The 27817-nt window shown below is 40.5% G+C and overlaps 1 protein-coding gene across 1 annotated transcript in view; it reads right to left on the bottom strand.

The window, feature by feature from the left end:
• LOC125453039 (cullin-5) overlaps positions 1-27817 on the bottom strand; it is a 112173-nt gene that overhangs the window by 71382 nt on the left and 12974 nt on the right. The window contains exon 2 of the mRNA XM_048532088.1: positions 7175-7264. Coding sequence (XP_048388045.1) covers positions 7175-7195 — 21 coding nt within the window. The 5' untranslated portion in view covers positions 7196-7264. The remainder of the gene's footprint in view (positions 1-7174; positions 7265-27817) is intronic.

The following is a 27817-nucleotide window of genomic DNA, read 5'->3' as shown; positions in this document are numbered from 1 at the left end:
AGACAGGATGAGGAGTGTCTTGATATTTTCCAGAAAAAGGTCACTCAAGCATGAAACAATTTAAGACATATGAACAGCGTAGAAATGTGGGGTAGGAGAAAGAGACAAGGCTTAAGTGTGGTATACCTCTAAATTACTGGGACTAGAAAGACTAAAAATAGATTTAGCTGAACATTGGTAATCTTAAAACAAAACAAAAAAACTTATAATCAAATGAAGAGTAAAAAGAACATCTGGAAACAATCACTGTTGGGAAAGGTCAAGTGGGTTAAAATAAAGCTCAATAAAATACCATATTGGATAGAAAATGATGAAAATGAGAACAAAAACAGTTTATTGGGAAGTAGAAGAACTGAAGTAGCTAACTTGAGAAAGGGAACTGAATTTATAAAAAGATAGGTAAGTCAATGGTGCTTCTCTCCTGCACTCTAGTTTACTGAAAGTCTAGGCAGAAACAGAGAATCGAGAGATAGGAAACGTAACAAGAGCTTTTCAAAAATGTATCCTTCAGTAGTGTGTTGGAGGCAATGTGTGTCTCAGAAGCATTGCATTAAGGGTGTAGTACAGGAGTATGGCACTATGCTTCCCAAATTAGTGAGATAAAAGGCTTACATTTGTAATCCAGAAAATGAGCTCAATTTTAAAAAGATTAAAAATGTAAAAACAGGTGAAAGTAATCAAGAAGCTATCAAATCACCATCTCGGTGGCCCTGAGGTCACTTGAAATAAAAAAAGACACAAGTCGTAGGAGCAGAAAGTGGCTGTTCAGCATATTAAGTCACTTTCCTACCTTTTGCCCATAACTCTTGATTACCTTACTGATTAAAATTCTGTCAGTTTGTATTCTCTGCCACAGAGAGTGGCTGAGGCCAAAGCATTGAAATTTTTAAAAAGGAGTTAGATCTATTTCTTACGACCAAAAGGGAATCAAAGAATATGGGCAGAAAGTGGGATAAGGGTACTGAGTTGCATGACTAGCCATTATTATATTAAGTGGTGGACCAAGCTCAAAAAGGACTGAATGGCATACTCCTATTCTATGCATGTTGCTATGTGGGATACCATTTACTTAGGACAGTTTGACGTGGGCAATAAATGTGGGCTTTACCAATGACATTCAGCACCCTAAAAGCAAATTTTAAGTATGTAAAATGCCCAGCAAGGACTCAATGACAGGCAGAAAGATATAAAGATATCAGAAAATCTCTCACATTTGGAACAATTTACTGAGAGTCACTGAGGAAAATGTAAAATAGGTACAATAAGAAAATAAAGTAAAACTAACAACTGGAAAAGTTTTGGCTGATTAGGCTGTCTCTTATAAATGTTTATTTTACGCTAGCCTATGTGATTTCTACTTTTTAAACATAAAACATAGAACATAGAACATAACAGCACAGTACAGGCCCTTCCGCCCTCGATGTTGTGCCGACCTGTCATACCGATCTCAAGCCCATCTAACCTACACTATTCCATGTACGTCCATATACTGACCCAATGACGACTTAAGTGTACCTAAAGTTGGCAAATCTACTACCGTTGCAGGCAAAGCATTCCATTCCCTTACTACTCCATCGGTGACTACTTGTGTCAGAGATGACATTAACTCAAAGAGGAGGTCGGTTTTGTGCTTGACAGTAATTCTACAGCTCAGCTTAAAAAAAGTGAAAAGATGACCAAATGTTCCTCCCAGACAGTTAGCAGCTGGTATCGGTGAGAAAAAAAAGGGAACTATAACAAACTAAATAGAAAAGTTCCATGGACAGAGCAGAGCTTGTTTAGAGAACTGGTGCAGCTGTTGAGCTATCACTGCCAAAATCTAGTCATATTTAAGAAATTCCAACTAGAAAAAAGACAGAATGGAGCATATTCTTACTCTGAAAGAACTTTCAATTTTGACATGCGATTTTAGCTTTCTTTGGAAGAAAGCTCAGATATGGGCATTAGAAAGACTGGTGTTTACTACCCAGTCGCCTGATATATTGTGAAAGAGGTAGTGGCCTTTTTTAATCAAGGGCAATTAAGAGTAAATCACAATGATTTGGGATTGTAAGAGGTCATTGAGATAAGAGAACATTTTCAAAAAGCCACACTGGAGTTTTGTAACAATTAGTCACCTTCAGCAAGACGAATATCTTGAGTCCAATTCAAAATTTTAAACTAACAAAATAAGATTGAAATTCTTGGATTAATCCAGGCTGCTGAATTACACTCAAACTGCAGATGCTCACAAACAATATGTGGGTATTTACATATCTTACAGGATGTGATAGGTCTTCATTTTCTCGCAGAAACACAGATAGACATCATCAGCTGTCTGTTGCTTTGAACTTCAAGTCCATTCAAGATCACAAGTTTCTGTCATGGCTTTCAGATGACTGAAGTAGACAATTCCTGACACACAGATGTTTGAGCACATGGGGCAGAGGACATCCACAAGGTAGTAGTATATGGAATGCAGAAGATGCTTCACTTTGCATTCATGTCTGCCACTGCCTTAACCCACAATTAAGGTGTTGGACTCAAAGCACGTTGTAGATTGATGGTGAAATCATCAGCATTTTGACGAACTGGCAGCATGCTTCTGGCAGTCATTAACATCAACACTGCTGCAATTCAAGGAGAATGCCTTCAAAGCAATTTCTTTGTCCTCACCTGGAATGGTGGGTACCCAAGAGTTGATGACAGGATCTGGTGAACTAGACTCTTTTTGGTCATTTGGAAACAATGCTCAGTCAATCGCAAGTGATTTTACATGAATTTTGTCTGAATGTACATGCATCTGGCTTCAAAAACATTTATCTGACAGCCCTCCAACTGAATCTGGGTTATGCGGCAAAGGAGTTGCTGACTGAACTTCTCTAGCACTATTATGTGTCAGTGATACACAGTCCAAGTCTCACTGCAGTCCAGGATTGCCTTAAAAATAACTGTACACCAAGTCTTTTGTAGATTTGCGGTCTTTGGGTCAACCAGTCTCAGCCATAGTTTGTAGGAAGCCAAGATATGCATGACCTAGAAATAGGGGAGAGGCATGTTTTCCAACAATCCCTTGACTAAACCCGTAAGGAGCTCCCACCCATGATGACAAGGTGCCTTCAGGCAACAGCACCTGCGACTGACCAGTTCTTAAAGATAATACTCACTTATCTCAAAAGGGAAGAGAATTCAAAAATACGCCCTGAAAGTGGAAATAAAAATATCCAAATTTTGCCTGACTGAATTTCTGTGGCTGAGAAAGAAAATTTTGCAACTCAATATTCGAACACTCATGAATATGAAAAGTGACCAAAACCAATGGAGTCCCCAGCTTCGCACTCAGATCCTGCTCAAACCAGCTGGCAAGACTACTCACTTACATCTTTAACCTTCCTTACAACAATCTGAAATCCCCACTTACTTTAAGAAGACCACCATCATCTCAGTACCAAAGAAAACTCATGCAGCTTGCCTCAATTACTACCACTCAGTGGCTACCATAATTAAGTGCTTCCAGAGGTTAGTCATGCCAACTCTGGCCTCCAAGTCTGCCTTGATCCCTTGCAATTCACCTACTTGTCACAACAGGTCTACTGCAGAAACCATCTCTGGCCCTACACTCATCTTTGGAACATCTGGATAATGTGAATATCTACACCAGGCTCCTACTCACTGACTACAGCTCCACTTTCAAAACCTTAATTCCAACCAAACTAATCTCCAAACTCCGCTCTGCCTTCTGCAACTAGATCATCAACTTCCAGACCCACAGACCACTATCAGTGAGAATAGGCAACAGCATGCCTTCCACAACAATCCTCAATACCAGCACCCCGCAAGGCTGTGCACTCAGCCCCTTACTGTACGCTCAAGGTGTGTGGGCAAATGTCTTCCCAACTCCACCTCCAAGTTCACTGACAACACCACTGTCACAGGCCGGATTTCAAACAATGATGACACAGAATAAAGGAAAGAAATAGGCTGCTTGGTGGTGTGGTGTCACCAATGTCAGCAAAATGAACGAGTTGGTCATTGGCCACCTTGTTTCCTGAAATCAGTGTGCTCCTATCTACATCAATGGAGCCGAGGTGGATATGGTCGACAGCATCAGGTTCCTAAGAGTGCTAACCACCAAAGTCGTCCTGGTTCACTCATGTTGATGTGATGGTCAAGAGAGAGTACAACAAAGCCTAAATACAGACAAAGGAATTTCAGCATGTAAGGACTCTTACCAATTTTTACAGATGCACCATAGAAAGCATTCTATATGGATACATCACAACTTGGTATGGCAACTGCTCCACTCAGGGCCATAAGAAACTACAAAGAGCTATGAAGACAGCCCAGTCCATCATACAAGATAACACCCCCCATCCACTACCGACTTCCCGTTGCCTCAGAAAAGGCAGCCAACATAAACACATACCCCTCCCATCCCTGTTATAATGTCTTCCATTGGGAAGATACGAAAGCTTAAACACACATATCAACAGATTCAAGAACAGCTTCTTCCCCAGAAAGAGACTTCTGAATGGGCGCCTCAAATTTCAAATTTAATATTGAGCTCTCTCTGTATGCTTTTTTTAAAAAAAAAATTCATTCATGGGACAAGGGCTTCGCTGGCTAGGCAGCATTTATTGCCCATCCTTAAGTGCCCAGAGGGCAGTTGAGAGTCAACCACATTGCTGTGGGTCTGGAGTCACATGTCAGACAGACCTGGTAAGGATGGCAGTTTCCTTCCCTGAAGGACATTAGTGAACCAGATGAGTTTTTCCTGATAATCAACACTGGATTCATGGTCAGCATTAGACTCTTAATTCCAGATATTTATTGGATTCAAATTCCACCATCTGCCATGGTGGGATTTGAATCCAGGTCCCCTGAGCATTATCTTGGTATTTGGGTTAACAGTTCAGTGACAATATCACTAGGCCACTGCCTCCCCAGTGTTTGACTGCATTAAAGGAAAAAACATTAGAAATCAACGCTGTAATCTTGCAAACTCCTCAGTATTGAATATTCCCACTTGGTATATAAACAACAAGCAGGACAGAACAGCAATGCTTCACCAGAGGCGCAGTAATGATGTTACTCAGCTGGGTGACAAAACTTCTGCAATGAAACACACCGGGCAAGCCTACAACCGCATTATACACCTTTTAACATAATAACTTCTGAAATGTTAAGAGCTCAACATTTATAGAAATTAAATTCTCACTTGTAGCACTACTGGAAAATAGTAGCATTTGACAACAATCAGCAAACTTAAAAAAACCCCTCATTTTCTACCCTGTTTTGCTTAAGACTAGGACTTAAGTGCTAAGGAACCTTCAGTAAATTGCTAATCAATCTTCAACATGAAAGTTCTGTTCAAGTTGACACACCATTACTAAGCACAATACAAACTATTTACACTATACTGATTTATAATTGTGCTGTTTCTCACAATTATAATGTTACCCATCAAAACTTGGGCTGTACAGAAGAGTCACATAATAGTTGTAGTATAGAAGTCATTGCTAGGCCCTTCAGGTCCTCCATAAGGATTTAGCTAGTTGTATTACCAGCCCTTTCCTCGTAACACTGTATATTTTGTTCTTTTCAGATGGTTACCTAATTCTCTTTTGAAAGCCACAAGTAAAATTGTCACCTCTTTTTCAGACAGTACACTCCAGATTATAACTACTCTGTCCATAAAAAAAGTTTTATCCCAATGTTGGCTTTGTTTCTTTTGCTAATCACTTTACATCTGTTATAACAAGATGTAGAGCTGGACGAATACAGCAGGCCAAGCAGCAGAGGAGCAGGAAGGCTGATGTTTCGGGCCTAGACCTGAAGGGTTTTCTGGTTCTCAATCCTTCTGCTGACGGCAACATTCCAGAATAAAGCATGGTGTGTTTTTCATATCTGAAGTACTGTCAGGTATAAGTATCTAATTTACTGCATTAGCAGAGGCAGCAATGGCAGAAAATTGAAAAGATGAATGCATCATACAAAAACATTACATGAATATATATGGGAGTTCAATAAGTTAAATATTTTCAGGAATTAGTACTTCATGTATACAGACAAAATATGGTACAATTGAATTATAAAACATTCTACTTTCAGAGAATACAATTTACATTCTCAATTCATTCTGAGGACCCAAAAGTGATAATGGAAATTATTCGAGTGATAAAGGCTCCATACTTAAAAGTATTTAAGTATTATTTCCACAAGGATGACATTGATACAATAGTTTTCAAATCTGGAAGTACACAGGTCACAGCTACAACAGCATAACAACTCAAATGAAATCTCCAAGAACGCCTAGCTATCATTCCACTAAAACTTCCTTTATTTGCAATGTATAGCATAACTCATTCAGCCTTTTTCTGATTCTATTAGCATGCAACATTTACTTTCAGAGTTCCAGTGAAGAAAGGCACCCAAAAAGTGTAATTCCAGAGATACTGACTATCTATATGTTTTCAACCATTTCGAAGCACATCAGCAACATACTTTAAAAGTGCTATATTGGCGAAATAAAGTTATTCTGGACATTATGTATTCCAAAGCTGCTAACAAGTGAGCTATTAAAATTCACTTCCTACTGCACCACTGCCGTGGGAAGGAAGATCGAGGAATCTATGATACAAATTAGAGTCTCAAACACAGATTCAGGATCTCCAGATTTAGCTTTTCCAATAAAGCATTGTTCAACATATGCCATGTCTCAAAGTTTAACCAAGTTAAATTTTGTGAAACATATATGGTATGCGCACAACCAAAAGTCTGTTCTGTTATAAACTCTTCCCACCGCAAAGCAAGGCAGGTCGTCACTCTGGCAACACAGCGCTCTTGGGCTGCTGTGTGAAGAGTGGGACGTTGGAAGGAACACGCTTTTATGAGTGATCTTTCGCCTTTAACGCTCTCCCACCCCCGAGCCGTTCGTTACCCGAGCCCCAGGTCCGTGCCGTGAGCCACTGAGAGAGAGGGGGAAGGAAGGAGTTGGGGGGGGGGGGGGAAGATGGGGACACTCGGTAACCCGACACAGCTCACTCATCCTCCGCATAGCCCACTGCCCACAGCACATCAGAGACTGCTGGAGAGGGCCGCGCTGCATTAACACTGAGAGACGGAGCTGTCGGGGACCAGGGTGGCCCAAGAGGAGTTTGGAGTTGAGTTTGATCCGAGCCGGGGCCCCGCTTACCTTTAACAGATTGGACGCCATGTTCAACTTTACTGACTCCTTCACAGAATCTCGCGAGACTTCGTGAAAAGGGGTTAACGGAGGAGGGGCCTGCGAGCGGAAAGGTGACAGAAAATGTGGAGAAATAATAAGCTCGTCACCACATAAAATAAAAACAGCTCACATCGTGACGGGGCGACCATGCGAACTGGTTATCCCTTTTCGATATGCGCTTTTCCCCTCCATTAATGTTTTCCGGTGTCCATTCCGATGCAGCCCCGTTTCTAAACTTAGCTCCACAACAGCAAACCCATATCAGGCTCCTTCATGTGATGCCCAGGCAACAGCCAACGACAGCTTCCCCCTGATTCACCGACACACTCCAGCAATACCGCCCCTAGAGGATAGCGTCGCTGCTTCGCCTGCTCACGCCCCCTCAGCAATCGGACAGCGACACTGCAGCCGTTCAGATCGGACACAGGTAACCCGCCCCCTGGGACTCGGCTGATAATACGGCTACCTCTCACCTACTGCAACCATGGAAGAGTTACAGCATGGAAACTGGCCACCCAGCCCGCCGCATGTGTACTGGCTAAACGCCGAGCTTGTCGCCCATTCTAATCCTACTTAATGGAACTTGATCCGATAGCCTTGCATGTTACAGAGCTTCAGGTTGCAGATCTAGGTTCCTCTTTTAAAAAAATAAGTTGAGGGTTTCCGCCCTAACAACCAAGATTTGCAGCAAATTTGTGGTGCAGATCTAAAAGCAGCACCTTCCAGCAAACTCCAGCTACGACTGAATCACACTAGTATGAAAATAACCGCAAAAGTCAGATGTTACAGCACTGCTCCAGGTACAATTGGCAACGTTAATTTAACTTCAGCGTCAGGTCACAACATGTTGTCATAAGATTGCCTTGGCTCTCCTGAAATTTTTGGAGTATCCATGAGTCAAATTATAGTGGTTTTAAACCACATTGGCCTAAATAAACCACTTCAATTCTCTGGAGCAGATAATGGGCATTAGCTTTCTGGTATTCTTCAATAGTATTAATGAGGAACACTGCGCAGATAATGACCAGCAACGTCTGTACCTCCAGGGAATCTACTGTAAAATTTTAGGTTTGGTATAAAAAAAACGAAACGAATCAAAGCAGCATAAAATTAGTTGTGAAAAAGCCAACTTAAATGGAGTGAGAACAGATGTGTTACTGATAAACTGGGATCTAAAATTGGCAGACAAATCTAGAAATGAACAATGACAAAAATGTCACTGGACCAGAAACATTAACGCTGCTTTCTCTCCACAGATGCTGCCAGACCTGCTGAGTATCCCCAGCAATTTCTGCTTGGTTAAAACTGAACAGTGGTTATCTTTAACGAGTTGATAGTTTGGGTACAGTTAAAGTACATTCCCATAGAGGGAAAAATAGGCCAGGCAAATCCAGAGCTTCCTGGATTTAAAAAAATGGAGAAAGTCCAAAAAAGGGTGGATATAGCAGGTATCAGATGCTATTACACAATTAAGAATAAGGGTCAATATGGAACATTCCAAGGAGCATTCAATAAAAACAAATAAGAGAAGCAAAGAAAGAATATGAGAAGTGGTTGGTAGCTAATGAAAACAAGAATCCAAAAGTTTGCAGAAGACATATACATAGAATGGTGGCAAATAAAGAGGTACAAAGCAGATTAGGGGTCTAAAATGAGGTTTACACATAGAGGTCCCAAATGCGCATTTACCACTTGTCTTCACCAAGGAAGGCGATGTTGCCAAAATTGTAGTGAAAGAGATGTTTGGGACAAATGATGAGTTAAACATCAGAGATATTACATAGAATGGCTGAAGGTGAGAAGAAGAATAGTCTGCTAGTAGGGAGAAATATGTGCATCATGGCAAAGAAATTGCAAAATAAGAATGGCACCTTCTCACATTTGCACCATGGAATGATGTGATGCAAGGGGGAAGGCGACAAATTACAGTGCAGTGCCCATCAGGCAAGAGAGATAGGTCTAGCAAGTTTTACCCAGAGGTGATGGCCCATTGACTGTGAAGACATTTCTGGATATGATAATGAAACAATGTAAACATAGAAGATAGGAGCCTCCTCCACCATTCATCACGATCATGTGATCGGCCAACTCAATAGCCTAATCCTGCTTTCTCCCCATTACCTTTAATCCCATTTACTCTAAATGTTATATCTAGTTGCCTCTTGAATACATTCAATGTTTTAGCATCAACTACTTCCTGTGGTAATGAATTTCACAGACTCACCACACTTTGGGGAGAAGAAAGGTCTCCCCATCTCCATCCTAAATGGTCTTCTCTGTATCCTCAGAATGTGACCCCTGGTTCTGGACTCATCCATCATCAGGAACAGCTTCCCTGCATCTACCCTATCTAGTCCTGTTAGAATTTTGTAAGTCTCTATGAGATCCCATTCATTCATCTAAACTCCAGCTAAAATCATCCTAACTTATTCAATCTCTCCTCATATGTTAGTCCCACCATCCCTGGACTCAGCCTGGTAAACCCCAATCATCTGAGAAATTGGTTACCAAAATATTTGGCACCACAGTCACTAGATCCATATACCTTGCTAATAAAACACAAAACCACAGTCTCTGAAACTTTATGCTGTTGACTCTTTCTGGAGTTGGATTCTCCTGCATCTCACAATCAGCCACACACAACTGCATCAGGCAGTTGTTAATGCATTTTTTTGGTTAGGGTATGGGAGCAGTTAACTTCCCAACTGATGTGGCATCACAAATGCAGAAAGCCAAAGGTCTTGTCAAATGAGCAGGCTTCCCTCGAGTAAAGGAGATTATCAATTACTCCCACATCACCCCAAAACTGCAATTCACCAACCTGGCACTTTTATAATTCTTTTGCTCATAAATATGCAGATTTTCCTGCATGTACATGCAGAGTACCCTGGAAATTGCCATGGTTAATTTATCTTGCTAAATTTACAAATGCCTCAGTTTTCCCAGACACCAACAGAGATCCATAGTTAGCTTATGGTGGACAAGGGATAACCCTTAACTGTGTTGTTGGTGAATCCTTTTAGGTGTAGGCATTTATTCTCCCTTTCCTTTGTTGATCAGGTTTACTCTGGATATCAATAAACCAAGGCAGTTCTAACAATCGGATATAATCAAAGTTCTTCATAAGGTACACTAAAAAAAACTGTAAAAATTTTACTCATACAATGCCTACAAGCACAAATGAACCCTTTTCTGTGGACCTGTATAAAGTTCAGATGAGAAAAGAACCTGCACTGTTTCAATTTCAGTTGTTGATCAGACAGCTTCCTCATCCAATCACCCATATTGAAAGTTCCATTGTCAAGGTGGTTGAGAAGTTAAGGCAGTGGCCTGTGTTTGTATGGTGTCTGGTGCTTCAATTTCCTCCCACAGTCCAAAGATGTGTGGATTAGGTGGATTGGCCATGCTAGATCGCCCAGTAGTATCCAGAAATCTGTAGGATTGTAGCCCTGGGGGATGGGAGAGTTAAAGGGATAGAGGGTCTGGCTGGAGTGCTCTTCAGAAGGTATATGTGGACTTGATGGGCTGAATGGCCCCTCTCTGCACTTCAGCTTTTCCAGAGTTACTGTGACAGTTCAGTCCATTACTGCTAAGTTACAACTCTAACAAAGGAATGCTTTAAAGCAGTGACCTTTCTAATCATTAGGTCATCACTAAAATTTATCTATTTTCCTCTTCTCAATTAATTTAGTTGCACTCAATTTCAGCTAACCCACAAAATCACAGGTTAATATCTATGAGGTTGCTGGAAATGGTGCTTGAACATCATTACAGGAACAGCCATACAGTGACCCACAATACATCAGATGGGCTATTGCCATCTTGAAGGTGCACTTTAGGTGCCTTGACCATTCTGGATGAGCGCTACACTATTCCTGGCTAGGCTATCCAGAGTATTTAACATGTACTGCTTGCTATACAATGTTTTGAAGTGTTAGGGGTGTTGAGAAATCAGACACAGAGAAGGGGCAAGGAATTGGCAATGGCTGGCCAGCAGAGAGCAGACCTGTCTAGCCATGAGTGATTATTTGATTCATGCTGTCATTGTTTGAAGCTGTTAATTCAAAACAGGTTCTGGGAAGGTCACAATTTATATCCACTATTTTCCTGTGAGCAATTTCCACAGAATAAATCTTCAACATGGAAGCCACACTTCTTCAGAACAATACCCATTCCAAACAGGACAGAAAATCATCAGGCCATAGTAAAAGTCACTTCCATCAACATGGCTGAAGCCATATTCATCAGAATCCTTAAAGTTGTGCACAAATACACTCTGAGAAGTCCCTCACAGAGTGCTTTGAGCACATATATGTTAGAAGCTGTCAATGAGTGCATGAACCCTGTGCCTATTGAAATCATTCCAAATATACCAAGTTTCCTTTGTATTCACTCATGGGATGTGGGCATCATTGGGTTGCTAATATTTATTGCCTCTCTCCAGCTGCCCTTGAGAAGGTGGTAATAAGCTGCTTTCTCAAGCTGCTGCAGTCCCTGTGCTACAGGGAGATCCACAATATCATTTAGGAAGGAGTTCCAGGATTTTGATCCAGCAAGTGAGGGAACAGGCGATACATTTCTAGGTCAGGATGGTGAGTTGCTTGGTGGGGAACATGCGGTTAGTTGTGTTTCTGTACGTCTGCTACCCTTGTCCATCTAGATGAGAGAGATTGTAGGTTTGAAAGGTGCTGTTTAAGGATCTTTAGTGAGTTTTTGCAGTGTGTTTTGTAGATAATGTGCCAATAGGGGGCAGGAGTTTACACTCATATCCTTCAGATATGCTTCTACGTGCTAACAATGCTGCAGAAACTGTATAGTGTGTTGTGCCCAGTGATACCACACTTTTGTCAAAACAATTCTTTCAACTAACTTCAATATTATCCATCCACAAATGGTGTCCAGTGATGAGACTATGCCACATCGTGCTATGCAAAGCTGCCAAACATATCACCCCACCTGTGAACAGACAGCCTCTATTACCGAGAAGACAAAGATGTCAAATGGACTGGAGGAACCATACAAATACACTTCCATAGTAGGCATGAAATTTTAATTTGCAGAAAATCCACTTAGGTTTCTATGTACCAGTCATATGTAAATGATTTTGACATAGCACTCACGTTCAAAGTGTTTCTGATAAATTGGATTTGATCTTTGCGTCTGATAATTTTATCTTTAAAGGAGAATCCATTATTGATGGCAAGGAATGCCGAAGAAAACATTTCAAGCTGCAACCCTCCGCTGCTGCCAGCCACGCATGGGCACAATCTTGCTTCTAATGGTGGAAAGGAGAAGTGGACTTTAGAATGCAGTCTTCAGTGACACTGGTGTGAACAATCTTTATTCTATAAATGTTTTGGTTTGCTTTCATACATTTACAGCAAAAATGATTTTCAATGTCCTTAACTACGTACAAACCATTGAAATAAATCACAGTGAATCCATCATCAATGGATGTGACGGTGCCTTATGCTTTCTATGTTTTGCTCCTCAGCCTGGGTTACTTTGGAGGTGATGGAAACAAGTTGCTCATCTCTCGTTGCTATGTTCTGTCGAGGTGCATGGACTCAGCTTCATCATACGTGGGCCCATTAGAAACCTACTTCATTCTGCAGTCTTTACAGTTTTTCAGTAGCAGCCATTGTTGCTGGAACAAGTAGACATAAAGAGATGCTGCTTACACACAGCAATCATTTTCTCTAACTCATCAGTGCAAAACATTGGGTGATGAGAAATGGGGCTGGACAAATTCAGGGTAGCTGGCTTTTGTTCTTGCCATTTCATAACAAAACATTATGCCCCAAACCTGAAACGATGTCGAAGGTGTGCTCTGTCTGAGTCACACGGTTCAAGAATCTGCATCATAGAATCCTACAGCCTGGAAGCAGGACATTCAGCCCATTGGGCGACACTGATTCTCCAAAGTGCATCCCACCCAGACACACCCCTCTAACCTATCCCCATAAACCTGCATTTTCCATGGCTAATCCACCTAGCCTGCACATCCCTAAATGCTACAGGCAATTTCCCACGGCCAATCCACCTAACCTGCACATCTTTGGACATGGGAGGAAACTGAAGGACCCAGAAGGAACCTATGCAGACATAGGGAGAATGTGAAAACTTCACACAGACAGTTGTTAGAGGCTGGAATAGAACCTAGGTCCCTGGCACTCCGAGGCAGCAGTGCAAACCACTGAGCCACTGTGCTACCTAGCATGCAGCTTTGAGACTCTTGGTCAAGGAATAGTCAATGGCGAGGCTAATTCCTGAAGGCTACAATGGAAAGAGGGTGGGTTGAAAGGCAAAGATTTGTGGCAAATACTGTGTATTAGTAATTCCCTGAAGCGGTATATGAAACTGCATAAATACTGAATATTGTGAGCAGCAAGTGGTATCAAGATACTGTTGATCAATAAACTTGTCTTGTGAAGGTTTAACATTCTTCACATGGTAGAGACTACTCCATATCCAGAGGAGCAAGGACCACACAATAAAAGAAACAGTGACACTTGGAAATGAATATACTGGCATACTTGCCGAAACTGGACCTCCACTTAGAAGAATACAAGACAAGTCTGACTAGTATGTCTCATTTGCTAGTTTTATTTATTTTTTCTTGTGGTCAGGCAGCCATGATTATATTTTCTAATGGAATGTCCGTGGCAGGCCAACATTTCTGGGCACAGCAACTAGTAGGACACCTATTATAGTCTGTACTCATCTTACTTTTGATTGACATTTCCTCCAAGTCATCGCAACACACATCCACTTCCTATTTCACAGCCGGAACTCTTAAGCAAGATGATCAAAGTTGGACTGTTAAAATACAGTAGGTCTGCTTCTGTATCTGAACAGTTTAACAGCTTATGACCCAAGTCCATTATGAGTATCTCACCAAGTGAAAATCCAGCCAGTCCGAGAAGTTTCTCCGGAGTCAGGTTTGGGGAGTCAGGAATTTTCCCAATTTTATGTACCCGAATTCTGAGCAGAAATTTGGCACATGGTTTACATGGACATCTAAAAGACATGTGATAAAATGTAGGAAGAAAGACTTGTGAACACAGAGCTTATGCAATAATACAATAGAAATGTGGATATTAAAAAAACCATAGAATAGAATATAGAATAAAAATTTATTGTCATGTGTACTTTTACATGAAAAATACAGTGAAAAGTTTTAATATTCTCTCCAGTACCAGATAATAATAAATAAACTGAAAATTAAAACAAAAAAGTAACGATGGGCAGTTTTTTTTCCGGAATTGAGAAATGTATTTAGTAAGGTGTATGCAGGGTCAATTTATTTGTTATAAATTAACGAGCGAGGCTTGTGTGTTAAGGGAAGAATTTCAAAATCAATGAATGACACAAAATTTGGAAGTATTCTGAACTGCCAAAGGATAGTGGTATATTTTAAGAGGGCACAAACAGGTTGGTAAAATGGGCATTTAAGTAGCAGATGAAACATAAAACAGAGAAATGAAATAATTTATTTGGTTGGAAAAATGAGTAGAGTTAATGTAAAATAAAATTTACAACACTAAAGGGGTTACAGAACCAGAGGGTCCTGGGGTTAAATGTGCACGAATCATTGAAGTGTTCAAATCATGAAAAGTTTGGACAGATTGAATCAAGGTAAAATGTTTTTTTTTTAAAAATCACTCATGGGATAAGGACATCACTGGCTGGTCTAGCATTTATTGCCCTTTTTTGATCCATTCCTAGCCACCTCGAGAAGGTGGTGGTGAGCTACCTTCCTGAACTGTTACTGGCGATTTGGTGTAGACGCATCCTTACTGCCATCTTGGAGGCTGTTACAGGATTTTGACTATGCAATACTGAAGGAATGGCAATATATTTTCATGTCTGGATGGTAAACAGTTTAAATGAGAACTTCAAGTGGAAGCATCATTATTCAGAGAGCAAGCTGAGGTGACTGACAAAAAAAAAACAACAGTTACGTGAAGAGAAAACATTATTATTAAAAGTGAGGTTTTGGAAAAGAGTATTGTTGTGATTGGTTCAACCATTGATCCAATTCCTTTTTGAAAACATTGTCTGAAAATGGAACAAGTTTCAGTGTTATATGGAAAAGGTGAGGGGGTTGGTGGTGGCTGGAAGATTGCTCTTGAAGTGAGCCAGAGCAAACATGACAGTTCAAGTGGCCTCTTTCTGTGCTGTAACCATTGAATACATGAGGCAATTTGAGGTTAAAGGTTATGCATGAAATCTTTATGAATATGTCCAACCAGAGTTTTTCCACACTCCATCTTCACCCAACCTCAACACACTTATGGTGGATCCTTTTCATTTTTAAACTTCTTGTCTACCACTTCCTCTAAACCTTTCTTCCCAAACATATCCTTTCATTTTTCCCTCAGCTCCACACAAAATTTCCTATCGCCTATTCTGCTGGAAGAGGTTCTTCCCTCACAATTATGTACATCTAATTCAAATCTCCCCTTGCCCTCTTCAGTTCCAGGGAGATCAGCCTCATCTTATCTAATCTTTCTGCATAGCTACATTTTTCCAGTCCTGGCAATGTTCTTATAAACTTCTTCTGTACCTTCTCCAAGTAAATTACATCCTTTCTATAAGTGGGTGATCAGACTTGCACGCGGTCTTCAAGTTATGACATAACTAATGACTTGTACAGTCCAAAATAACATTCTTGATTCTGAGACTGAGAATCTCAGACTCCTTCATTGCCAAAACAGAATGCATCAGGAGGAATCACTGTTGCTTCCTCCTTCGCCTTAGCCACACAGCTTTTGACTACCTCGACTAAACTTACCTTGATCTTTCATGATTTTACATTTTTGTTGCAGTAGCCCATGTCTGAGCTTGACAAGATGGCCACTTGGGGCTTCTTATACCTAACACAAGATGGCCAAAAGGGTTTGACAGTTACATACAGCTGATGTTGACAGCTAGATGTGTGGTCTCCATGCAGAGATAGTGGATAAGAGTATCCTAGGAAGAAACATCAGGGAAGTTAATCAGGGTTCTGTAAATAGCCAATTCTAAACATAATCATTTTAGTAAGGTGCATTTTTGCAAGGCCTGGTTTAGCCATATTCCCAAGCTTGCTACTTAGTAATAAGTAGAAGAAGCATCTGATGCTACAATATTCTGAATTCTTTAGATAATTATAGAATTGAAAAGACAAACAACAAATTAGTGTGAAAGGGTTATTTGCATTCCTGAAGCAAATGTTTGTAGGCAGTAAAGAGGCCTATTGCATCATCAGGGAAGATAAAGAAATAAGTGGGATAAACACAATTTCTAAAAAAACTATTGGCACAGGAGGAGGGCAAAGGAAGATTGTAGGAAGAGAGGTCATGTCTGAGGAGAGGTAAACAATTGAAACTTAACTGCAGATATAGATAATTTGAAAAAAATCCTTACATCTAAAGATCAAGGGAAGAGTGACAAAGATAGGTTACAAAATACAGAGTGAAAATGTGGTTATGTCCCCGAGTTGTTTGTGGAATCTAAACAAGTTTCATTTAACAGCTTGGTAAAGTTGTAAACTGATTGAATTTCACTTTTATTGGTGGAATTCGAATAAATGCTTTTATTAAGAAAAGATAATTAATAATGGAGAGTGTTCAGAGTGGAAACAGTAAAGATTTATTTAAAAAATGAAACTGTAGTTTAAAATCCACTTACAGCATGAAAAGAACAGGGGTTGTAAACTCCAGTTGCAAGTCAGAAGGACCGTTTTCTTAGGCTGATATGAGAGGGGGTTGCTCTGTTTGTCAGAGATAATGGGAACTGCAGATGCTGGAGATTCCAAGACAACAAAATGTGAGGCTGGATGAACACAGCAGGCCAAGCAGCATCTCAGGAGCACAAAAGCTGACGTTTCGGGCCTAGACCCTTCATCTGATGAAGGGTCTAGGCCCGAAACGTCAGCTTTTGTGCTCCTGAGATGCTGCTTGGCCTGCTGTGTTCATCCAGCCTCACATTTTGTTGCTCTGTTTGTCAGCTGTGTCACACAATTGTAGTAATGTTATAAGATCCTTAAAATCAACTCTAATATAGCAAGTGTTAGAGATTAATATCCTTCCTAACCTACCATGCTAAAAAGTTAGTACAGAATTTGGAAGAGTTCTTCGTGATAAGCAAATATTTAAGTTATTGATAAATAATGCCGTGAAGCTGGCGAATGTGTGGGAAGGAATAAAACTAATCAGAAGCATTGAAAGACAGATGATGGAGGCGTCTGGTAGACATCATGAAATTAGGGGACCTAGGGCTGTCCATAGCATTGTAGATCATTGATCGCATATTTACTGGAGTGGATGTGGCTAACAATGACAACAATGTTGCATGTAATTATTGTAATGCGGAAGGTATAAAAATGTTGCCTTCGGCTGGAGAACCCAAAGCATCAATAACTTCTAATCTGAGCCAGTATTAAGGCAGCAACCGGACCCTGCATTAAAGCCAAATTCAGAGAGTGGTCTCTGGCCTCTTCTACATGTGGTAACAGAGCTCTGAATAAAGATTGCTTTTGCTAAAGGAACACAGAACTTAAGACTCCTTTTTGATATCTCTCCCTGCAACAACTTTCAAATCACTCACTTCCATTCTTTAATCAATGTAATGGTGTGTTAGAACCACTTACCTCCTAATGAATCAATTACTCTCCCCAGCTCTGAAGGCTGCCTGCATTGTTCGTGACATTTCATGCACGGGCTTTGTCTATTTCAAAATTAACTCAATCGTGCACTTTTCATAAAAACTACGCATGACCCATTTGTTCTATCAGTCACTTCCGTTCTGACCTACCTTTGTAATTAAGAGCAGAAACTTTGGATAATTTTCCTCCTTAGCACCATGACACTGTGCCCTATCATTATCTCCTTACATTCCATTCCATTCATCAATCTATATCAGAAACCATCATAGAATGTTTCTGATCCTTAGAGTTAAATAATTTTATGATATAAAACCACTAGACTATTGGAGAAATCTGTCTGAATGATTTTAAAATTAATTCAATAATATCTATACTTGAATTATACTTGGAAAAATTGCCATATTCTAAATTTCCAATGAATCCAAAAAATTTTTTTAACAAACATTAAGATATTAATAATGCACAATCATTTGAAAATTAAACATTTAACATCCAGGTCTTTGCAAATTCATAGAGTCATACAGCACGGAAAGAGACCCTGTGGTCTAACTAGTTCGTGCTGAACATAATCCAAACTAAACTAGTCCCACCTGCCTGCTCGTGGCCCATCTCACTCCAAACCTTTTCTATTTGTGTACTTATCAAAATGTCTTTAAAATGTTGTAATTGTACCCACATCCACCACCTCCTCAGGAAGTTTATTCCGCATGTGAAACACGCTCTGTGTAAAACGTTTGCCAATCATTTTCTTTTTAAACTCTCTCTCCTGTCACCATAAAAATGTGCCCCAGGTCTTAAAATTCTCTATCTTAGGGAAACGACAACAACAAATACATCAAATAACCCTCATTGTTTTGTAAATTTCTATAAAGTCACCTCTTGACCTCAACCGATTTTAATGGTCACTGCAGTTCAGAGTAATAAATTGCTTCTGACAGATATGATGCAGTGCTATTTAAATAGAGGGTTTTTATTTCTTTTCTCTATTAATAGCCACCTACGTGTTTTGACAACAGTGAAATAATGATGCGCACACATGAAAGAACTGTGACTCAATCATGTTTATTATATAACATTGCACTAAAAAACCAAAGGCAATGGTTGTATTCCTTGGAAAAATCTTAGACAGGGATCATTATCAGGAGGGCATTGCAAGTGGTTCAATTTGTTGGCTGTTCTGGTGTTAAAATGTGTTTGTACAATCTGAAATGTAGTCCCAGGTCTACAATGTCAACTAAATTTTAGAGGTAGTACAGCAGTGATGCTTCTGAAAAGATTCTTTGGTGGTATATTCCCTACCAGAGATCAATAGACAGGCTCTGGATAAAATATCAACAAGAGAGAATTGTGGCAGCAAACCAGGCAGCATATCCTACAAGATGCCCATTAATGGCAATCAGGATAACTTGAGTTTGGATTGAGACAGCTGGGCTCAGGCAAGATGTTGGGCAGAGAAAAGGCAGTTTTACTTTGGTGCTATATTTCATTGAGGCAAACAGAATGCTTAAAGTTTTAGCTTCCACACCAAAATCCAGCACTTTGCATTTAAAATAAGTCAATTAGCAACAATGTTGTAACTCACTACTGTATCGTACTAAAGCAGGCACAATTTTCTTCCTGAAAGCTCTCTCGATTGACTGCCATGAGATGGAGATTGGTACAAAGACCGTTTGTATGTGTATGATGATGAATTTTAATATCTTTGCTGTAAATTTCTGACTATGCTTCCAGGCTCTACAGTGCTCTAATGAGGAATCCTTATCGGGACTGGAGGCTGCAAGAAAAGCCTACAGGTTTTAACTCAACTGATTATGGATGCTAGGAGAATTGGGAAGAGTTCCTTCTGCATTCAGATTAAGAGTAGAGCTGTAGCTGACCCACATTCAGCCTGTCTCAATCACTTCCCTGACTGGGAGCTCTTGTGGCGCAGTGGTACTGCCCCTATCTCTGAGCCTGAAGGCCTGGGTTCAAGTCCCACTTACTCCAGGTGTGCGTAATAACATCTTTGAATAGTTTAATTAGAAAATCTCATCTTCCCTGATTCACTGTTGGAACTTGATCCTCGGCACTCTGACAGAATGGCAGGGACATTACCACTGTGCCACAAGATCCCACCTGACTCATATGCATTCTTTTATTGATTCTGAAAGAAAAAACCAAATTAGGCATTTAGGTAGTCCTGAATTTAGAATTTATCCTGTAGTGCTACCTTGCAGCTAATTGCAAACCTCTGATCAGTCGAACAAAATAGTTCTAACAATCATCTCACAACTTCCTGCTCCTAAGATGCTGCTTGGCCTGCTGTGTTCATCCAGCTCCACACTTTGTTATCTTGGATTCTCCAGCATCGGCAGTTCCATTATCTCTATTACATTTTAAAATTATGTTTAGATTATGTTTAGATTTTTAATCAGCTATGAAGCTACAGCCAAAACAAATGAAATCTAGGTTACATTTACAGGACTTGCAACAACAAAAAAAATACTATAATTCGCCATGTTGATGATGTTCATTTGATGTCCAGTTTTGATATTGAGGCTCTGGAAAAGTTGAGCAAGAATGCCACAAGAAACTTAAAACACTTTAGCTACATTGAAAAGCTTAAAGTTTACAACATTGCACTTACTACAGGGAAGCATAAACTTGTCATAGTTGGTTGGATCGCTGAGCTGGTTTGTTGTTCCGCAGAAGTTTCATTACCTTGCTGGGTAACATCATCAGTGCGGCCTCTGATGAAACACTGTTGTGCTTTCCTGCCTAGTATTTGAACTCTGGTGTCTGTCTGGTTGGATTACCTCACTTCTGGTTTTCCTTCGCAGTGCAGTGTATATGGGGTCGAGCTCTATAAATTTATTGGTGGCTTTCTTAGTGGAGTACCAGGCTTCCAGGAATTCTTATGCTTGTCTCAACCCAACAGTGCTTCAGAGGCTGCACTGATGATGATACCCAGCAGGGTAATGAAACATCTGTGGAACAATGAACCAGCTTGGCAAGCCAACCAACAACATCCACAACCCAAGCTACAAATCTACTCTAAAAGCATAAACTCGGGCAATTTGATACAGATCCAAAAAGTAATGAAAGGACTAGATAGTTTGCACATTGAAAAATTATTTGCATAGGCTAAGTTGCTGGGGCCTGGTGCTGTAGGGTGGGTGTTGGTGGCAGTCAGTTATCACATTTATCAGCTATACAAGGGAAAAAGATAGGTTTTCTTTTTCCAGAGGAGAATAAACATTAGGAGCAAGGGTCACTAGACCCAAAACGTTAACTCTGTTTTCTCCCTCACAGGTGCTGCCAGAACTGCTGAGCTTTTCCAGCAACTTTGTTTTTGTTCCTGATTTATAGCTTCTGCAGTTCTTTTGGTTTTTATTAGGAACAAGTTACTGTTTTGCATTGGTGTGTCATATGTAGACAATCATGAAAACTGAGCCGGCGCTTGCACAATATAGGGACAACCCCTAACAAAAGTTACTCAGCTCTGTATCACTAGCAAATCTCAGCAGCTGTAGTGTCTTTGCAAAAGAATTATCCTCAGGTTTCTGAAATAAAAACTGACCAGTATCTGATGAATACATAAAAGATTAGGCTACGAGTAAGATATTATTGATTTCTCAAATTTCAAACCGTCTCAATATTATTACCCCTATTGCTGCAAAGTGACCAGAGTAGACAAATGATAAGGTCATCAAGGGAAAAAAAATAAAGCTAGTGGCTGAGAAAAAGCTGAAGTAACATCATTACAAAATTATTTAGCTGGAATGCTTTAGGTAAGAGTGACATTCCTGGGACACATTTACTCCTTTTTGCTAATGTCAATGAAAACCTAGAAATACTAAACTGGTGTTCCCTGCTTTATGCTCACACATATTTGACACAACTAGATGTAAAGGAAACCACAGGAGTGTTACTTAGAATTTTGCTATTAAAATTAATAATTTTGTAGCAAGGATTGTTTAAAATTTAACAAAGCATGCAAAGTTTAGGTTCAATACCTAGATGGGCTGAGAGGTGGCAGATGGAGTTCAACCTGGATAAATGCGAGGTGATGCATTTTGGAAGGTCGAATTTGAAAGCTGAGTACAGGATTAAGGATAGGATTCTTGGCAGCGTGGAGGAACAGAGGGATCTTGGTGTGCAGATACATAGATCCCTTAAAATGGCCACCCAAGTGGACAGGGTTGTTAAGAAAGCATATGGTGTTTTGGCTTTCATTAACAGGGGGATTGAGTTTAAGAGTCGTGAGATCTTGTTGCAGCTCTATAAAACTTTGGTTAGACCGCACTTGGAATACTGCGTCCAGTTCTGGGCGCCCTATTATAGGAAAGATGTGGATGCTTTGGAGAGGGTTCAGAGGAGGTTTACCAGGATGCTGCCTGGACTGGAGGGCTTATCTTATGAAGAGAGGTTGACTGAGCTCGGTCTCTTTTCATTGGAGAAAAGGAGGAGGAGAGGGGACCTAATTGAGGTATACAAGATAATGAGAGGCATAGATAGAGTTGATAGCCAGAGACTATTTCCCAGGGCAGAAATGGCTAGCACGAGGGGTCATAGTTTTAAGCTGGTTGGTGGAAAGTATAGAGGGGATGTCAGAGGCAGGTTCTTTACGCAGAGAGTTGTGAGAGCATGGAATGCGTTGCCAGCAGCAGTTGTGGAAGCAAGGTCATTGGGGTCATTTAAGAGACTGCTGGACATGTATATGGTCACAGAAATTTGAGGGTGCATACATGAGGATCAATGGTCGGCACAACATTGTGGGCTGAAGGGCCTGTTCTGTGCTGTACTGTTCTATGTTCTATGTTCTATATGGTTGGGCTTTTTGAACTCTTCAATAAGATGATACACAACCCATAATTAAACACTATTATTTCAACATGCCAAAAAGAAAAGAAGTTATATAGTTCCCAATCATTTGTGTCTACACTTCAGGCATCTGGTACATTGACACGGAGAACAGATGTTCACTTAGTAGAATGTGTACATTTCACATCTCTAAAATGCAAATGATTATGACACTTACCTTTCAACAATGACCTGACAGCCAGCACTACAAACTGCAAAAAGCTGACTGGTAGGGGTGAACTCAATGCTATGATCAGTCTTTTCTGTTCCTTCCCATATGCAAGTAGTTTCTTGAATCTTAAGAACATGGAAGGAAATAAATCCTAATATGTATTATTTAATAGCTGATGTGCAAAAGGGAATTTTTGACCCAGCATCTCTGATTCTCCAGTACTGAGTTACAGAGTTACAAAGGCTAACCAAAGTTGTAGATCAGGTTTTGGCCCTTATCAGGTTTTAATTTGCTGCCACCAGCAACTGTTTGTCTTTTGCCTGTATAAAAAGTGCACACTGAACTCCTTTCATAGGATTATACATTTAGAACTTAGAACATAGAACATAGAACAGTACAGCACAGAACAGGCCCTTCAGCCCACGATGTTGTGCCGACCATTGAAGGGCCTGTTCTGTGCTGTACTGTTCTATGTTCTATGTTCTAAGTTCTAAATGTATAATCCTATGAAAGGAGTTCAGTGTGCACTTTTTATACAGGCAAAAGACAAACAGTTGCTGGTGGCAGCAAATTAAAACCTGATAAGGGCCAAAACCTGATCTACAACTTTGGTTAGCCTTTGTAACTCTGTAACTCAGTACTGGAGAATCAGAGATGCTGGGTCAAAAATTCCCTTTTGCACATCAGCTATTAAATAATACATATTAGGATTTATTTCCTTCCATGTTCTTAAGATTCAAGAAACTACTTGCATATGGGAAGGAACAGAAAAGACTGATCATAGCATTGAGTTCACCCCTACCAGTCAGCTTTTTGCAGTTTGTAGTGCTGGCTGTCAGGTCATTGTTGAAAGGTAAGTGTCATAATCATTTGCATTTTAGAGATGTGAAATGTACACATTCTACTAAGTGAACATCTGTTCTCCGTGTCAATGTACCAGATGCCTGAAGTGTAGACACAAATGATTGGGAACTATATAACTTCTTTTCTTTTTGGCATGTTGAAATAATAGTGTTTAATTATGGGTTGTGTATCATCTTATTGAAGAGTTCAAAAAGCCCAACCATATAGAACATAGAACATAGAACATAGAACAGTACAGCACAGAACAGGCCCTTCAGCCCATAATGTTGTGCCGACCATTGATCCTCATGTATGCACCCTCAAATTTCTGTGACCATATACATGTCCAGCAGTCTCTTAAATGACCCCAATGACCTTGCTTCCACAACTGCTGCTGGCAACGCATTCCATGCTCTCACAACTCTCTGCGTAAAGAACCCACCTCTGACATCCCCTCTATACTTTCCTCCTAACCAGCTTAAAACTATGACCCCTCGTATTAGCCTTTTCTGTCGTGGGAAAAGGTCTCTGGCCATCAACTCTAATATGCCTCTCATTATCTTGTATACCTCAATTAGGCCCCCTCTCCTCCTCCTCCTTTTCTCCAATGAAAAAAGTCCGAGCTCAGTCAACCTCTCTTCATAAGATAAGCCCTCCAGTCCAGGCAGCATCCTGATAAACCTCCTCTTAACCCTCTCCAAAGCATCCACATCTTTCCTATAATAGGGCGCCCAGAACTGGACGCAGTATTCCAAGTGCGGTCTAACCAAAGTTTTATAGAGCTGCAACAAGATCTCACGACTCTTAAACTCAATCCCCCTGTTAATGAAAGCCAAAACACCATACGCTTTCTTAATAACCCTGTCCACTTGGGTGGCCATTTTAAGGGATCTATGTATCTGCACACCAAATCCCTCTGTTCCTCCACAGTGCCAAGAATCCTATCCTTAATCCTGTACTCAGCTTTCAAATTCGACCTTCCAAAATGCATCACCTCGCATTTATCCAGGTTGAACTCCATCTGCCACCTCTGACAACTAAATGTATGACAAACCATCAATATTACTTAGAATTTTGCTTTTAAAATTAACTTGTTTCGTAACATGGCTTGTTTCAAAAGGTAATAAGATATTTTTGTCTGTTGCACTATTCATTTAAGCCCTGATGGATTTCTCTTCTGAAATTGGTGATTCAATGAAATTGTATGTTAAACACTATGGGTAGCCTCATCAACTAAGGAGGAGAAATCTGACAGACTTCCTCTTCCTGACTGTAATCATCCAGCACCCCTTGTTTCATCAGTCTTGGCTATGATGTATACCAGGGGAAAAGAAAAGAGATTTGCAGTAATTATTTTCTAGGATTACAGCAGAGAAAAAGTTCAGAAGATAAAAGTACTGAGCGTGGGGTAATGTCTATGCAACTACATTTAGACTAGAATCAACACCTGCAGAAGAGGACAGAAGGAAAAAACAAAACTCCAACACAATTCACAGGACATTGGAGAACTGAAAAATATGCAATTTTTAAACATATTCACTCATTGTTGCTCGATATACATTTTAAAATGAAACAAAAATGAACACAACCTGGATATATCTTCATATTTTTGGCAGAATTACAGGAAGTATCACAGTAGGTAGGCCTTTACATGCTGATAAGTTACATTTCATTATATTCAGACTGTAGAATCAGGATCCTATGAAATAATATTTATAGCAAAAATAAAAGTAGTTCATTTTGTAGTGACAGAGAGAAGGATTTTCTTATTATAATGTGGAGCCACGTGCCAAATGTTACTTCCTTCTCACATATTCTCAGTTAAAGCTAAGGATTCAACGTATGTACAATCGATTGTAAAACGCAATGTTTAAGTCACTTTCAGCAAAACATAAATGATGGAAGTTAATTGTCAAAGGGAACAAATTCTTCAATGTGAACAATCATATTCCAAACCATATTTGCACAATCCGTAGATAACACGTTGTAGAGCTGGATGAACACAGCAGGCCAAGCAGCAGAGGAGTAGGAAAGCTGATGTTTCCAGTCGACACCCTTCTTCAGAATCTTCTGCACAATCCGCACCTTGGTTAACACAAATAAAAGCTGCCACATACTCACCAGCTTTACTATTCAAGGTCAAACTATTAACCTTATGTTTTTTTTAAGTGAGTGGCTGCAAAGTACGAGATTCACCTTCTTGTGTCATTAAAAGATTAAGAAAAATTGTGGTGGGAGAGATTCCACTTAATGTGCTCATAATGCATTATCTCGACAGCACATCCATTATGGCATCTCCACTCTAAGCCTTTTGAAGTCACATTCAGCTTGAATTGTTCAGTTGTACAATTTATGACACGTAAGTATCTGTATGCAGAACAACCTTCCACAGGCTTGCTTATCAAAAGCCCACTGACATCTGCCTTAAAAATATTCAGAACAGGTTGGAGGCAGAGCTCCAAAAGACTCTCAATGTTCTCTAATATTCTGGGGAGCCAGGTTCAAGTCACGCTATGGCAGATAGTGGAATCTGAATTCAATTTAACAAATTGGAATTAAGAATCTACTGATGACCACAAAACTGAATGATTGTAATAAGGGCAGCTGGGTGGATCTCAAAATACGAGTTAACCTGCTATAGCAGGTTAAAATCCCCAAATTAGGGAACCCTGGCTGACAGGTACAAACAGGAGTGTCAGACATCCTGTCACTCAGAGCTGGCTTTGAGGGAGCTGGATCAGTGTCAAGGTCTTTGCATGTGTAAATAAAGGGTGACTTGGTAATGGGATACTGGCCACTGTGGAGTTATTGGGAACGATTGTTGATTGTTGGAAAAACCTTTTAGGGAGGGAAATCTGCCATGCTCACCTGGTCTGGCCCACATATGACTCCAGATTCCCCAGCAATATGGCTGACTCTCAAACTCCCTGCGAAATGGCCTAGGCAAGTCACTTAGTTGTATCAAATCACTGCGAAGTTTCAACAAAGGAATGAAACTGGACTGACCACCTGGAATCGAACTAGGCACCACAAAGAAAGAAACAGCCCTGTCGACCCTGCAAAATTCTCCTTACTAACATTTGGGGGCCAGTGCCAGAATTGGGCGAGCTGCCTAACAGACTAGTAAAGCAACAGTCTAACACTGTCATACTCACAGAATCATACCTTACAGACAATGTCTCAGACACTACTATCATCATCCCTGGCTATGTCCTGTCCTACCAGCAGGAAAGATCCAACAGAGATGGTGGCTCAGTGGTGCACACAGTCGGGACGGATGTACTCTGGGAGTCCTCGACGTCGACTCTGGATCTCGAACTCTCATGGCTTCAGGTTAAACATGGGCTAGGGAACCTCCGCTTATTACATACCGTCCTCCCTTGACTGAAGAGTCAGTACTCCTCTGTGTTGAACGACACTTGGAGGGAGCAATGCGGGTGGCTGGGGCACCAAATGTACTCTGGGTGAGGGGATTTCAATGTCCACCACCTATAGTGGCTCAGCAGCAGCACTACAGGTCGAGATGGCTGGGTCCTAAAAAGGACATAGTTGTTAGACTCAACAAAAACAGAAGTTGCTGTAGGTCTGGCAGCATCTGTGAAGAAAAATCAGAGTTAACATTTCAGGTCCAGTGACCCTCCCTCAGAACTGAGGAGTTTTCACCAGATCAGAAACGTTAACTGATTTTTCTTCATTGATGCTGTCAAACCTGCTGAGCTTTTCCAGCAACTGCTGTTTTTGTTCCCAATATACAGCATTCATTTTTTTTAAAATTTAGCTGCTAGACTGTGTCTGCAGGAGGTCATGAGGGAACCAACAAGAGGAAAAACATATTTAAAGTCATCTTTACCAACCTGCTGCAATATCAGTAAGGGCGACAATCGAACAGTCCTTGTGGAGTTGAAGCCTCACATTTACATTGAGAATACTCTCCATTATGTTTTGAGGCATTATTAATGGGCTAAGTGGGACAGACTTCAAACAGATCTAGCAACTCAAGACTGGGCATCCATAAGGTGTTGTAGGCCATCAACAGCAGCAGAATTGTTCACCAGCACAATCTGCAACCTCATGGCCCGGCATTTCCCCCACTCAACCATTA

Source organism: Stegostoma tigrinum, chromosome 6 (genome assembly GCF_030684315.1).
Source record: "Stegostoma tigrinum isolate sSteTig4 chromosome 6, sSteTig4.hap1, whole genome shotgun sequence".
NCBI lineage: Eukaryota > Metazoa > Chordata > Chondrichthyes > Orectolobiformes > Stegostomatidae > Stegostoma > Stegostoma tigrinum.
Note: the sequence above shows the minus strand (reverse complement) of the source record. Positions and strands in the feature narration are given on the sequence as shown.